This window comes from Budorcas taxicolor, chromosome 1, assembly GCF_023091745.1.
Source record: "Budorcas taxicolor isolate Tak-1 chromosome 1, Takin1.1, whole genome shotgun sequence".
NCBI classification, from domain to species: Eukaryota; Metazoa; Chordata; class Mammalia; order Artiodactyla; family Bovidae; genus Budorcas; species Budorcas taxicolor.
The window spans coordinates 139,795,149-139,810,098 of NC_068910.1; the positions used below are offsets into that span (position 1 = coordinate 139,795,149).

Genomic DNA, 14,950 nt, shown 5'->3' on the forward strand with positions numbered 1-14,950 from the left:
CAACGCATGAAAGTGAAAAGTGAAAGTGAAGTCGCTCAGTTGTGTCTGACCCTTAGTGACCCCATGGACTGCAGCCTAGCAGGCTCCTCCGTCCATGGGAGTTTCCAGGCAAGAGTACTGGAGTGGGGTGCTATTTCCTTCTCCGGGTGCATATAACTAGAAAGAGGCAAAACTGAGCCACCAGGGAAGTCAAGATTAGAGTTGTTATCTCTACCAAATACTGGTAGAGCATCCAGCAAGCTGTTGAAAGAGAACTGACCATACATTCAGTAGTGACTTCACAGGATTGATTTCAGAGGAGTTGTGGGGATGTCTAATTGGAGTTGATAGATAACAAGAGTTAAAGGAAAGAAGAAAGTAATATTAAATGACACTTCTGAGGAGTCTTGTTATAAAAGGAAAATAGAGAAATGGAGCCCAAGGTGGAGAGAAACATGGTGGCTATGTGTTGGGGTTTGTTTGTTTAAAGCTATTTAGCATATTTATAGACTGATGGGGGAGAAGGGGAAATTGGTATTATAGGAGAGAGGGTCACTGAGTAATACTGACCAGAGGGGATGGGATCAAGTACACAAGTGGCAAAGTTAGGACTAGATTTAAATAGAAACAGGAAGAGTTCAAGCATTTTTAACAAGCAGGAAGCCAGGATATGCACAAGCAGATGTGTGCAGGTTGGTATAACTTTTCTGGTGGAAATATGAACGCTTTCTCTTCTGCATGTATTTTCTAAGTGAATTCAGAGTGTCGTTACTGACAAAAAGGAAGGAAAGAGGGAGAGATAAATGGAGAAGGAGAAAAAGAGAAAAGAAAAGGAAAGAAAGCAAGCCTATTTCCTGAGTCGAGTCTAAGGAGGGTATGAGGCAGTTTTCAGAGTTTGAGGAGGAAGGAGAGATATGGAAGACCAGGAGAGGGGATTGGCTAGAGAAATGGAGGAGGATTCCACGAAGTACTGAGCACCCCCATGAGGTTTGGGGTCAAGATTTTTTTAAAATATTTATTTGGCTACACTGGGTCTTAGTTGCAGCATGTGGGATCTTTAGTTGTGGCACGTGGGACTTTTAAGTTACATGCAGGATCTAGTTCCCTGACCAGGGATTGAACGCCAGCCCCCTACACTGGAAGCATGGAGTCTTAGCCCTTGGACCACCAGAGAAGTCCCTGGGATCAAGATTTTGACTGAGACCAAGCAACTAAGTTTTTTCTCTAAACTCATTAAGCTGTTTGACTATAAGCTTAGAGCAGGAACTCTGGAGCTAATCACACATGAATTTGAAGCTGATTCTGTTTATGTCAGTGAATGACTTGAAACAAACTACCTTTTCTGCTCTTCAGTTTCCTTAACTGAGAAAGGGATCAATTAAACTGTCTGTTAAGGTCATTTAAAATAAACTTACTGTATATAAAGTGCAGATACCGAGTAAGTGCTCAATTAATATTAGCTTAGACTCAGCAATAAGGAATCCCCCTGCCCAAACAGAAGACACAGGAGGTGCAGGTTCTGCCCCTAGGTCAGGGAAGATTCCTTGGAGGAGGAAATGTCAACCCTCTCCAGTCTTCTTGCCTGGGAAATCCCATGGGCAAGAAGAGCCTGGTGGGCTCTAGTCCCTATGATCACAAAGAGTCAGACATGACTTACTGACTAAAACAACAAACGGTTAAGAAGACAGCAGTTTCTTAGAGGAATACCCCTTGGATGGTACCTGGAACCTGACTTATTATAGTTTGGTTTATAAATAACAGCAACCCCTGGGATTTCAGTTTTAAGAAAGACATTATTTTAGTTTGTTTTTCAAGAGAAATGTATGATAACTAAAATAAAATCAACTATTGAATGTTAAGTGTTTCAGACAGGGAATCTGAGCTGGTATAATGGCAAGGGACACCTGCTGATTCTGATAACAACTACATTCACAGCAGAGGTACAAGTGAAAGAATCTAATAGAGAAATACTAAGTGGAAAGTCAATCCTGGAAAGACCCGTACCTAACCTCACAAAGAGAGGATGATATATGTGTTATATGTGATATACGTTTGGTCTTTTTCTTTTCTAATGGCACAATCTTGCATTTAAAAATAAAGCAAAATTTAAATAGAACAAATACCACATGTTAACTTAAGGTTGGTAGCCTATGGTCTTGTTATGACCAAGTGTAGAATTTTAATTGAAAACAGGACTGCAGGACTTTCTATAGACGTATGGCCACGATCTCTCAGGAAGCTGTGAAAATGACAGCCTTCGCTACACCAAGTCACTTAGTTATGGGTGTCAATCATGCAAGTGTGTCCTCTTCACATTGAAGGGGTGAACTAAGGATTCCTAATGGATGCCATGTCTTAAAACAATAGGTAACGTGAGTTATTTTATTAGAAACCCTCACTTGTCCCTGTGTCTGCAAATAAGGAAGAGTATTCTCTCATGAAATCTCTGCCTCATTTTTATGCCGAAACCTGGGATAAACCCCTCTGCTCCAATGTACTATAAATCAAGAAAAGTCAAAACATGAATAAAACGAAACTTTCAGAAGAAGAGGAGGAAGAGCAAGAGTGGGGGAGGGAGAAGGGAAAGAAGAAGAAGAAATTTAAACATATATGAGAAAAGAGGAAAAATAGAAAACTGATTTGAAGAAAGAGTTCTAAAGAGCCATACAGAAATACTTCCCTTTTCAAAGCATTATCTCCTTTTACCATTTATCCAAAACTAGGGCTTGCCTGGTGGCTCAGCAGTAAATCTGCCTGCCAGTGCAGGAGACGTGGGTTCAATCCCTGGGTCAGGAAGATCCCCTGGAGAAGGAAATGGCAACCCACTCCAGTATTCTTGCCTGGGAAATTTAAGGCTACAGTCCATGGGGTCACAAAGAACTGGGTATGGCTTAGCAACTAAAACAAAAGCAATGACATTATGATATCACATGTGTTAGAGGAACCATAATACTTATCTCAGAAACATTATGTGGGGTGAAAAAAGAGCAAGTATATTTTATCATACTTAAAAAAGAGCAAGAAATATGATCAAGACAACCCAGAAGAGCCTTGTGATGGAGAAGTAACATTGTTAATCAGGCAGGTATTATATTAGGATACTAAGCATTCTTGAAATTTGGATATTGAAACTTGTAAAAATAGTATGAAGTTACATTGGTAAGTAACACCAAAGAAATCAATTCTGTACCAACAAATGGCCATTAAATCATGTCCACTAAAAATAAAGCCTGTATCACAAATGAAGCCCATAGGATTCTGAATGATAACATGATTAGATAGTAACATCCCAAGTTTCCCATAGAGACTTTGTTTCCAGTTGTTAAATCTAAGGTAGCACTGAGTCTGAGTTTCTGTGAAACAGATTTGTGGAGCTGGGAGGACAAGAAAGATAGTAGGTTAGATTTTTTGTTTTATTCCCTTTATTCTCAATTTAGAAATATCAAAATAACTGGAATATCAAACTTTGCTCTCATAGCTGTAGTGGATAGAATATATAAAGCAAAGCACTTTGGAAGAAAATATTCAAAGTCAGATAGATTTTTAAAAATTCTAAGGCCTACACTAATAAATATGTTTTATAATGAAATAAAATCTTATTGTAATAGAAAGTGATAGAAAAGTCCTTTGAACTACTGCAAATTAAAATCAGGAATCAATTATTGGGAAGAAAAAACTTACGTAGGACAGGAGAATTTGAGAAGCACAGTTTAGGAGCTGTAGAATTTATGTAACTGTTGAAGATCAGCATCTAGATGGTTCCTTAGAAATGTTTCTTAAAGGTTTTTCACAATTGCTTAGTAATAGATAATTGGAAATTAATACCAGAACTTAAAATTCTAGTACCAATAGCTATAAAAAGCTATTAATTAAAAATTAAATCACTTTAAAATTAAAGTGATTAATTTTTAGTGTACAGTCAAATATATAGGATTCTTATATGTGGAACTAGTAATTCTTGATTTATCACTTACTATTTATTCTTCTTATGCTCCCCACAAAACAAAAGGATAGCCCTTGTCAGTATGTTAGTTAGCTTAACCAAGAGAGCCCCACCTTTCAATAACAGTCAAAATTATGGAACTTAAAATATGTTAGATGTCAAGTATAGTCATCATTCAGTATTTGCGGTTCATTCCAGGAATCCCTGCTGATACTGAAATCTGCAGATGTTCAAGTCCCTTATATGAAATAGCATAGTATTTGCATATATATACTACACACTTTCTCCTGGATACTTTAAATCATCTCTAGATCATTTATAGTACCTAATGCAATGTAGGGCTTCCCTGGTAGCTCAGATGGTAAAGCATCTGCCTACAATGCGGGAGACCCAGGTTCGATCCCTGGGTTGGGAAGATCCCCTGGAGAAGGAAATGGCAACCCACTCCTGGACTCTTGCCTGGAAAATCCCATGGACTCAGGAGCCTGGTAGGCTACAGTCCATGGGTTGCAAAATGTCAGACACGACTGAGCGACTTCACTTCACTTCATTTCAATGCAATGTAAACACTGTGTAAATGGTTGCTGCTGCTGCTAAGTCGTTTCAGTCGTGTCCGACTCTGTGCAACCCCATAGATGGCTAGATCAGGAAAAATTCAAGTTTCGCTTTTTGGAACTTTCTGGAATTTCTAATTGAGTATTTTCCAATCCTTAGTTGATTCTGAGGATATAGAACCCCCTGGATACAGAGAGCCAACTATATATATTAGATACGCAGCTGGTCTCATACGTAATAGTGCCTCAGCTAGGTTTGTTCCTGAGAAATTAAGATGGTGTTTGCAAGGCATCAGAACAACTCATAAAAGTTTGAAATGTTGCCATCCATTTCTTATGGAATCTATGCAGTAAGAGTCAATTTGACTGATTCTTCTTAACTATCCTGCCTGGCTGTATTCATGTCATGTAAACATAGTTGGACATTTTTATAGATAAGGAGATTGAATAGATTTTTCCCTATACACTCATATACTTGATGGACATATTATTTGGGGGCTCCTCTCTAGTTGCGGCAAGCAGGCTTCTCATTGTGGTGCTTTCTCTTGTGGAGCATGGGCTCTAGAGCACTGGTTCCATAGTTGTCGTGCACCGGCTTAGTTACCCTGTGGTGTGTGGAATCTTCCCAGACCAGGGATCGAACTCGTGTACCCTGCATTGGCAGGCAGATTCTTAACCACTGGCAGTCCCATCCCTTCATTCTTACTTATGAGCCCATCCACTTCTCTAAACCCTTTGCCTCCTTCAAGGCTAAATCAACATTAAAGAGCTATTTTAGATACTCATTCCCATTCAGCTCTGCTGTGGCCCTTTCCTCTCTGTGATCTGTGTGCATGTCTATGCTCTCTTTCTTGGCCTTGAACTCCTTGAGGGCAGGAATCAGATCATTTCTTGCAGTTGCCACAGAATCTAGCAGAGCACCTGGTACGAAGCAGTTTGTTTCTGCTCATAGAATGAATGAACAAGTTAATACTGAAACAAATTCTTCTTTGGATATCAGTCAGCAAAAGAGTAATTGGAATTTGAGGAGAGGAAAGAAGAAAATACTATAGTAGAATCCAAGTGATGCAATATTAGTAAAGCCAAATTGAAAGGGTCAGTAAATGCTTTGTGAACCAGGTCATTCCGTCAAAGAAATCCAATATACTCTGTCTCTTCTAAGTGTGCGCATGGAGGTCAGGTCAGTCAGGTCAGGAAGTTTTCTCAATTCCCCTCCCCATCATATAGTAATTGGTAGCTTTGAGATTAATCCTGCATGTGTACTAAGTCATGCCCAGCTCTTTGCAAGCCTATGGACTGTAGTCTGCCAGGCTCCGCTGTCCATGGTATTTCCCAGGCAAGAATACTAGAGTGGGTTGCCATTTCCTACTCCAGGGGATCTTCCCAACCCAGGGATCAAACCCCACATCCCCTACATTGGCAGGTGGATTCTTTACCTCTGAGCCAGCTGGGAAGCTCTTGACATTAATCAAGACACTTCTTTTCCAGAGAAGAGCAAACTCTTCTAAGAGAGCATTATGTAATAGAAATATAATATGAGCTAAGTATTCTATTAATTTAAGATTTTCTGGTAGTCATATTTTAAAAATAAAAAATAAACATGAAGTGGATTTTAATAATGTACTCAATCTAGTATATTCAGATATTATCATTTCAATATGTAAGTAATATAAAGCATTACCACTGAGATGTAATTTTTAGTGTGGTCTTTAAAATTCAGTGTTTATTTTATCCCTCTTGCACTTCTGAATTAGGACTAGCCACATTTTTAGTGATCAGTGACCACATAGGCAAAATGGATACTGTATTAGATAGTGAAGGCCTAGGATGTTTTCATCAGATTTCCCTATCTTCTCACCAGCCCTTTATCCTTCAGTTCAGTTCAGTTCAGTCGCTCAGTCGTGTCCGACTCTTTGCAACCCCATGAATTGCAGCACGCAAGGTCTCCCTATCCATCACCAACTTCCGGAGTTCACCCAAACTCATGTGCATCGAGTCGGTGGTGCCATCCAGCCATCTCATCCTCTGTTGTCCCCTTCTCCTCCTGCCCCCAATCCGTCCCAGCATCAGGGTCTTTTCCAATGATTCAACTCTTTGCATGAGGTGGCCAAAGTATTGGAGTTTCAGCCTCAGCATCAGTCCTTCTAATGAACACCCAGGACTGATCTCCTTTAGGATGGACTGGTTGGATCTCCTTGCAGTCCAAGGGACTCTCAAGAGTCTTCTCCAACACCACAGTTCAAAAGCATCAGTTCTTCGGCACTCAGCTTTCTTCACAGTCCTATATCCTTAGTGTATCTCAATTCTCTTTTTCTTAGCACAGTTCTAAGACTGATACTGTTCACTATTGGGGAATTGTTGGTTCTTCCCATACAAATAGGACATCTCTGATTTTAATAGTCACTTCTTTGTTTACAGCTTACATGTAAGGTGTTTGTTTCTGTGTGTGTGACTTTTGAAAATTATGTATAATTAAGTATGTTGTGCAAATATACACAACGTGAAATTTGCCATTTTAACCAGTTTAAGAGTACATTTCAGTGCCATTGAGTACATTTCTGTGTTTTGCAGCCATCACCACCATCCGTCCCTAAAATTTTTTCTTCTTCCCCAACTGAAACGCTGTACCCATTAAGTATTTACTTGCATACTTCCTTCCCTCAGCCCCTGGAAACCACCATTCTATGTTCTGACTTTATTAATATGACTACTGTAGATATCCCACATAAGTAAAATCATAAAATGTTTCCTTTTATGCCTAGCTTAGGCTTCCCCAGTGGTTTATTATTTCATTTTGTCTTTAGGTCCTCAAGGTTCATCCATGCTTGTGTTAGGATTTGCTTCCTTTCTAAGTTGAACAATATTTTCTTGTATGCATATACCACCTTTTGTGTATCTGTTCATTGGTTCAACCAACCAAAGGTGCTTGCACCTTTTCGCTATTGCAAGTAATGCTTTTATGAACATGGCTGTGTAAATACTATTCACACCCTTGCTTTTATTTCTCTTGGGTATATATCCACAAGTGACATATCTGGATCATATGGTAATTCTATGCTTGATTTTTTGAGCAAATCATTGTCTAGTTTTTCACAGTGGCTGTCCATTTTAAATTCCTTCCATCAGTGTACAGTGGTTCCAGTTCCTCCACCTACTTGCCAATACTCGTTACCTATTTATTTTAAATAGGCATCCTGAATTTGTTTTCATTTCCATTTTTTTAATGACATTAGGAATATTTGGTAGAAATGAGGCCAGCTTGGATCTAGATTAATATATGGAAATAACTTTAAAATTGTCTGGTATAAGACAATTATTTGCACCACTTATTTGACTAATTGTTTCTGTGCTTTTATTAAGAAATTTTGGTTAAGACTTTGAAATCCTACACTCTCATTTGGCTCTGCTACTATTCACCATCTGATTTTAGGGAAGTCACTTAGTCTCTTTTATATTTAAAAAATGAGGATAGGAATTTCTCACCTACTTTATTCACCTGGTTATCATATTTAGTTGGTCAGTTTAAAATGGCTTTGAATTTCCACCTGGGCAGGTTTTGGCACTCCCCAGCAAGATCCAGGAAAATCTTCACAATCAAATGCCAGTTTGGGTTCTATATGAGAATCTCATCCCTCTGTGGTCATTCAGACTGAGAAGTCAGTTAATCCCAGTTAGGGTTAAATGCAAAATTCTGTCTGTTGTTACAGTTCATTTAAAGACAGTTTGACTATGAAAATAAATAAATGGCTTTGAAGACTCTGAAATCATAGATTTATTGAAGGGATTAATCCCGGGCTACAGTCTATGTGGTCGCAAAGAGTTAGATCTGACTTGTTCAGTCACCAAGTTGTGTCTGACTCTTTGCATCCCATGGACTGCAGCACACCAGGCTTCTTTGTCCCTCACCATCTCCCAGAGTTTGCCCAAATTCACGTCCATTGAATTGGTAATGGCTTCCAACTATCTCATCATTGTCGCCCTCTTCTTCTGCCTTCAATCTTTCCCACATCAGGGTCTTTTCCACTGAGTCAGCTCTTCGCATCAGGTGGCCAAAAGTATTGGAGCTTTAACTTCAGCATCAGTCACAGTTGATTTCCTTTAAGATTGACTAGTTTGATCTCCTTGCTTTCCAAGGGACTTTCAAGAGTCTTCTCCAGTACCACAGTTTGAAAGCGTCAGTTCTTCAGCACTCTGCTTTCTTCACTGTCCAGCTCTCACATTTGTACATGACTACTGGAAAGACTATAGCCTTGACTATGTGGACATTAGTCTTGTCAGCAAAGTGATGTCTTTGCTTTTTAACACACTGTCTAGGTTTGTCATAGCTTTCCTGCCAAGAAGCAATCATCTTCTAATACCATGGCTACAGTCACCATATGCAGTGATCCCAAGAAGAGGAAATCTGTCACTGCTTCCACCTTTCCCCCTTCTATTTGCCACAAAGTGATGGGATTGGATGCTGAGATCTTAGTTTTTTCTTAATACTGAGTTTTAAACCGTCTTTTTCACTCTCTTCCTTCACCCTCATCAAGAGGCTCTTTAGTTTCTCTTTGCTTTCTGCCATTAGAGTGGTATCACCTACATATCTGAGGTTGTTGATATTTCTCCCAGCAATCTAGGTTCCAACTTTTAACTCACCCAGCCAGCATTTGGCATGATGTGCTCTGCATATAAGTTAAATAAACAGGGTGACAATAAACAGCCTATTGTACTCCTTTCTCAATCCTGAACCAGCCAGTTGTTCCTTACAGGGTTCTAACTGTTGCTTCTTGACCCACATACAGGTTTCTCACGAGACAAGTAAGATGGTCTGGTATTCCCATCTCTTTTAAGAGTTTTGCACGGTTTGTTATGATCCACACAGTCAAAGGCTTTAGTGTAGTCAATGAAACAGAGGTAGATGTTTTTCTGGAATTTCCTTGCTTTCTCTGTGATCCAGCAAATATTGGCAACTTGATCTCTGATTCCTCTGCCTTTTCTAAACCCAGCATGAACATCTGGAAGTTCTCTTCATGTAATCCTGAAGCCTAGCTTGGAGGATTTTGAGCATAACCATACTAGCATGAGAGATGAATGTAATTGTCTGGTGGTTTGAACATTCTTTAGTACTGCCCTTCTTGGGAATTGGGATGAGGGTTGACCTTTTCCAGTCTTGTGGCCACTGCTGAGCTTTCCAAATTTGCATATTTGATAACATCATCTTTTAAGATTTTAAATAGCCCTGCTGGAATTTCATTACCTGAATATGGACTGGTAAATCAGTCTGAAAGTATTTTTAAAAATCTTTTAAAATATATGTATTTTTGGCATGCAAATTTTAGAGATTATCATTGTGATTATTGTGTACATTACAGTAATTTTGGTTTATATTTTGGACATATAATGCACTTTATAGTACAGTTATGCTTTGTTTTCTTCTTGTATTCTGCATCATCATTTTATTATGTACCTTTCAGACAGAATAGCACAGTTATGGAGTATTGATACAACTACAAAGGAAGTTATATTGAGAGAAGTGTTTTGTCATTTCTTTCTTGGCTTTTAATTAGATCATATTCTTTTAATTACCTTTTAATTCTAAAATTTGATTGAGATTTATACCCCGTGTTTGGCATCGGAGAGCCTGAAAGTAACAATGAAAATTGAAGCCCAAGAAATTAACTTAAATTTATTTGTTTTGTTACTCTTAATTTTCCAGCTAGTTTGAACAGTTTTTTTCAAACCTGGAATTTTACTACTTCATTTAATGGAAAAATAGGAAAATTTGTGATTGAATTGTCCTTAAAAAAGAGCAAGTTGTACACTTTGCTATGACACTGGTGACTTTTAGTGTTTCAGAAACATTGAAAAAGTTTAGATGCTAACTTGGAAAACTCTGGGGACTTGTTACTTGGATGGCCAGCAGGATTACATTATTAGTAAAGTTATCTGCAATGATAATTATAATGGCAACCTTTTGTGTTATCACAACTTAGGTATTTTATATGTAAGTGGGAAATAGCAAAAAAAAGATATAAGTTAAAAACAAATGTCTGGGTAGAGTGTATGACAGAAGGAAACTTTAAAAAGAAATTACAACACTAAGAAATTCAAGCACAAAAATTATAAAATATATTATTTAATGGAAATTAAGAGTAATATTCTTTGTGTCTCTAAACTGAAGTTTAGAAATTTGCATGCCAAAAATCTATTGTTTATAATTTATTAGATTTTTTTTCATTCTTTGAGACTGATTTAGCAGTCCATAGTTAGCAGTCCATAGTCTTTGTGACCCCATGGACTATAGGCCGCCAGGCTCCTCTGTCCATGGAATTTTCTGGGCAGGAAATACTGGAGTGGATTCCCATTTCCTTCTCCAGGATCTTTCTGACCCAGGGATCAATTGTGTCTCCTGCATTAGCTGTGCTGTGCTTAGTCACTCAGTTGTGTCCGACTCTTTGTGACCCTATGGACTGTACCCCACCAGGCTCCTTTGTCCATGGGAATTCTCTAGGCAAGAATACTGGAGTGGGTTGCCATGCCCTCCTCCAGGGGATCTTCCCAACCCAGGGATCAAACCCATGTCTCCCGCATTACAGGAGGATTCTTTACCATCTGAGCCACCAGGAAAGCATTAGTAGGTGGATACTTTACCACTTCCACCACCTGGGAAGCCCCAGGTCAGGTTTGGGGATTTTCAAAGCTGATTAGGTGACAGAGTAGGGAAAAACTGCTTTATGGAATCATATAAATTGCTTTCCAGTCCAATCACTTCATTACATCTTCTGGGTTCCCATGTGCACTAACCAGTTATAAACACATGGTTATATATTTTGCACACATAGACATATTATTTAGTTTGGGGGATTTTGACACTTTCCCTATAACAGAAATATATGCAAGAGACATTAGGCTTGAAGAATTTCAAGAGTTTAATAGAATCTTATGCAAGGATCTTCTGCCTTTAGTAAAAGAAAAGCAGACCCTTGAATTACCTACTAGTACTATCTGAAAATTATAGGATCTATTCTTTCTAAACTAATTTCCTATGTACTCTTTGCTAGTGAGGCCAAAGGTAGTTAGTCCTTTGAGGATATTGGAGGGGTCATTCAGTACAAATATTTTAAAATCTCATTCTAAAATCCATATAATACTTGTATATGATATACTGAATCAACATGCTTTTATATATATTTTATACTAACCACAGTGTGGTTCAGATTTTGCTAGCCTCAGCATCACCTGGGCACTTATTAAAATGCAGAATCTAAGCCCACTATAGATCTTCTGAATCAGAATTTGCATTTTAATAATACCCCTATGTGATTCAAATACACATGAACATTTAAGAAGCCCTCCTACTGAGATGTTGCAAGAAACCTATCTCCTCATTACTGAACTAGTCTGAGGAGAAACTTACTTGTCTCTTAACTCTCTTAATTTAGTTTTGGATTTAGAATGTATCTTCAGTAAAAACTGTTTATCACTGTGTTCTCTGAAATCTTTTATTCAGAATTTTCATGAGGAGATCAGCTTCTTCATTTTTCTTATACATCTTTAGATGCTTACTAGGTGTCCAGTTGGACAGAGCTAGAAAGTGGCTGAGTGTGGAAGTGGACCAGACAGTGTGTCTCCAAAATTGGTGCTCTTAACCACCATACAACATCTATTTATTCATGACCATGCTCAGGTTTCTAGTCCCAGGGCAAATCCTATAGGAAGAAGCAATTTGATTGGAAATAACATTCAGATTGCCAAGGTATTGTAGTGATTATTCAACAGATAGGGGTATGCAATTGTTTATTCCTAAGTCAAGGATGAAACTATCTCTTGATATTTAAGTAAATATTTCATATGCTCATATACAGCCACTTTTGTCTCACGACAGTAAAATGAATCTGTTTTAATGTACTCAATATGCTGATAGATGCTATCTTACAAGAGTAACTGTGAATTGAAAAACATTGTTCTTTCTATGCAGTTAATCTAGCAAGAGCTGTGATAATTCACAGATGACTGAGCTTTAGAGCCAGACAAAACAATAGAAGATAAAAAGAACTGTTTATATAGATGCAAACTGAAACCTCAAGGTTGCATAATCGCATTTCCTATTGATCAATAACTAAGAAGCCATAGACTGTTCATTACCTTAGGTGAGGGAAATATGAAGAAATTGGAAAAACTGCGTTGTTTTTTTTTCCTTCTCTGCTCTCTCTCCTATTATCATTTCTTGTATAGGATACCCTGAAACTTGGCACTAAAATTTCAATTGATATAACAGTATCATATTTCTTGTAGTAAGGTAAAGATTAAAAGATCACATAAATAAGAGTTTTTTTTTTCTCTACCGGAACTAGATTGCAGACTAAAGTCTGAAAAACAAGATATGTCTTTCCTCCCTTTAGATGTTATACTCCCGATGTCTCCTCTCACTCTAGATAAAAATCCTGTTACATAGGTTAGTAGACAGCAAAAACTTATCAATCCTTATCTATAAGGCAACAGAAACCACTTATATGTCTGCAGCTCAGGAAGACTTAAAAGGGTGTGACTGATAGAACTAGAAAAAATTGTGTATCCATTACATATTTTAAGTTAAGACTCGTTTTCATGGTAGGAAAAAGAGCTAGTGATGAGAATGAACACTAAATAAATTCAAATCTGAGATGTTTATTGAGGCTGAATTTGATGTCCACTATTGTTGTGAGTAATTAATGTGATTTTTGCCTTCCAGTGTGTATGTACCGAGAGCCATCACTACATGAAATTGGAGAAAAACAAGGCCGTTCAAGGAAAAGTTCTGGAACACCGACCATGAATGGAGGCAAAGTTGTGAATCAAGAGTCAACATAGCTGAGAACTCTTCCCTTCGTCCCTCTTTCATCCCTTCCCTTTCTCCCCCTGCCCTTTACCCATTTCCTTCCAATAAATCTACCCAAGGAGAGGAAAATAAAATGACAACCCAGGACCTAGTGGCTAAGATTCTGCACTCAAAATCTTCCTTTGTGTAGGACAAGAAAATTGAACCAAAGCTTGCCTGTTGCAATGTGGTAGGAAACGCACATGCAGAAAGATTAGCACACCTAAAAGCAGAGGAAAAAATCAACCAAGACTCCACAAGCATTAAAACAAACTGTGCTGTTATTAATAGAGGACTAATTGTAATGAAGACATAAATATAATAAAGACGAAATAAAGTTATTACCTTAAAGAAAAGGGTTTTGGAGAATTGAACTTACAAATCGATGTAATATCCTAAATGGCTTAAACTCTGGATAATGCTGTGATGTGTGTTTTGAATTTGTATTTTCTTTGGGCATTTGGAATTGACACAAAATTGCAGCCTGTTTCCAGGATTTTTTTTACCATAATATTGAACATGTATGAAGTACAGATTCTAGTGCCTATAAGGTATATAGCCAGGAATAATTTAACATCAAGAAAAATTTTATTTTAAAATTTTATTCCTGAAATCAATATTTAAGATTGTTTTATGCAAAGGATTGTCATATGTTGAATTTAGTGCTATTAGCTGATTTCATTCCTTCCTAACAAGAGTTTCAGATTCTCCTAGAAGAATATCACATTTTTTTAAAAAGTATTAATTCAGGAGCTCAATTTTTTTTTTCTTTAGTCACTTAGAAAAAAATTTCGTGTTTTAAGATTGAAGTAACTTTTAGGAAATTCTTTGTTGTTGCCATGCCTTGGCAGTGATATGTAACTTATGTGGTTTTACCATTTGATCTGATTTTTTTGTTGTTTGTTTTATTTTGTTGACACCTTTAAGAGTATAGGTAAATGTCTAGCTGTCTTAGAAGAGAGTTTTATACCATTTCTTGCAGCAGAAAAGAAAGAAAAGGTGTTTTCCATAAGGAAATAAATCCTAAGAAGTTGGTGCAAGCAAGCTATATCAATATTTGCCTTCGTACCTTACTAAGTTTTCTGTATGTAGCATTTTCCAAATTTCACCAAGGAATCGGGAGGCATGGCTGTGAAATTCTTAACTTACTATCTTATGAAGCCAGTAAATTGTTGGTTGCTAGATAGCCTCGTTTATAAATCTAATTGAAAACAAGTCTGTCTCCTAGAACACAGAAGGAAATTGTTATACCCTGGATTTTCAAGGGGCATTGAGAAATAATACTGAATTAACAGCCATGGTTCCAACAGAAGCTCCTGTTGTGGCTCACACAACAGGGTTGTGTGAGTGACTTAAAGTAATAATAATAAAAAAGAAGTGTAACACTAGGCAAATGCGTATTTAGGAATACTGAAATGTTAGAGAAGAAATGAATACAATTGCCTTGGGGAAAAAATAGATCTTCTTGGTCCTACAAATCAGGAATGGTGTAGAGACATCCAAATCAAAACAAAACACAACAGAATGTTAAGAAATATATGCAGATTTATGGATGTTATCAGTGAGAAGACTTAGCATGTTACTTCTCCTATAGCTCTTCCGTCCAGCATGTACTATTCCAAATACTCCCTAAAA

General features: G+C 37.6%; 1 protein-coding gene and 1 non-coding gene across 3 annotated transcripts in view; both read left to right on the plus strand.

Annotated features, from left to right (window-relative positions):
• Window positions 1-13,442, plus strand: part of FGF12 (fibroblast growth factor 12) — a 411,991-nt gene extending 398,549 nt beyond the window's left edge. For both annotated transcript variants that reach the window (XM_052640903.1, XM_052640895.1), the window contains exon 5: window positions 13,190-13,442. In XM_052640903.1, coding sequence (XP_052496863.1) covers window positions 13,190-13,308 — 119 coding nt within the window. In that variant the 3' untranslated portion in view covers window positions 13,309-13,442. The remainder of the gene's footprint in view (window positions 1-13,189) is intronic.
• On the plus strand, window positions 4,266-4,337 carry TRNAC-ACA (transfer RNA cysteine (anticodon ACA)). Its single transcript has one exon. It is a non-coding gene; the product is annotated as a tRNA-Cys (tRNA).
• Window positions 13,443-14,950: the final 1,508 nt, after the last annotated feature.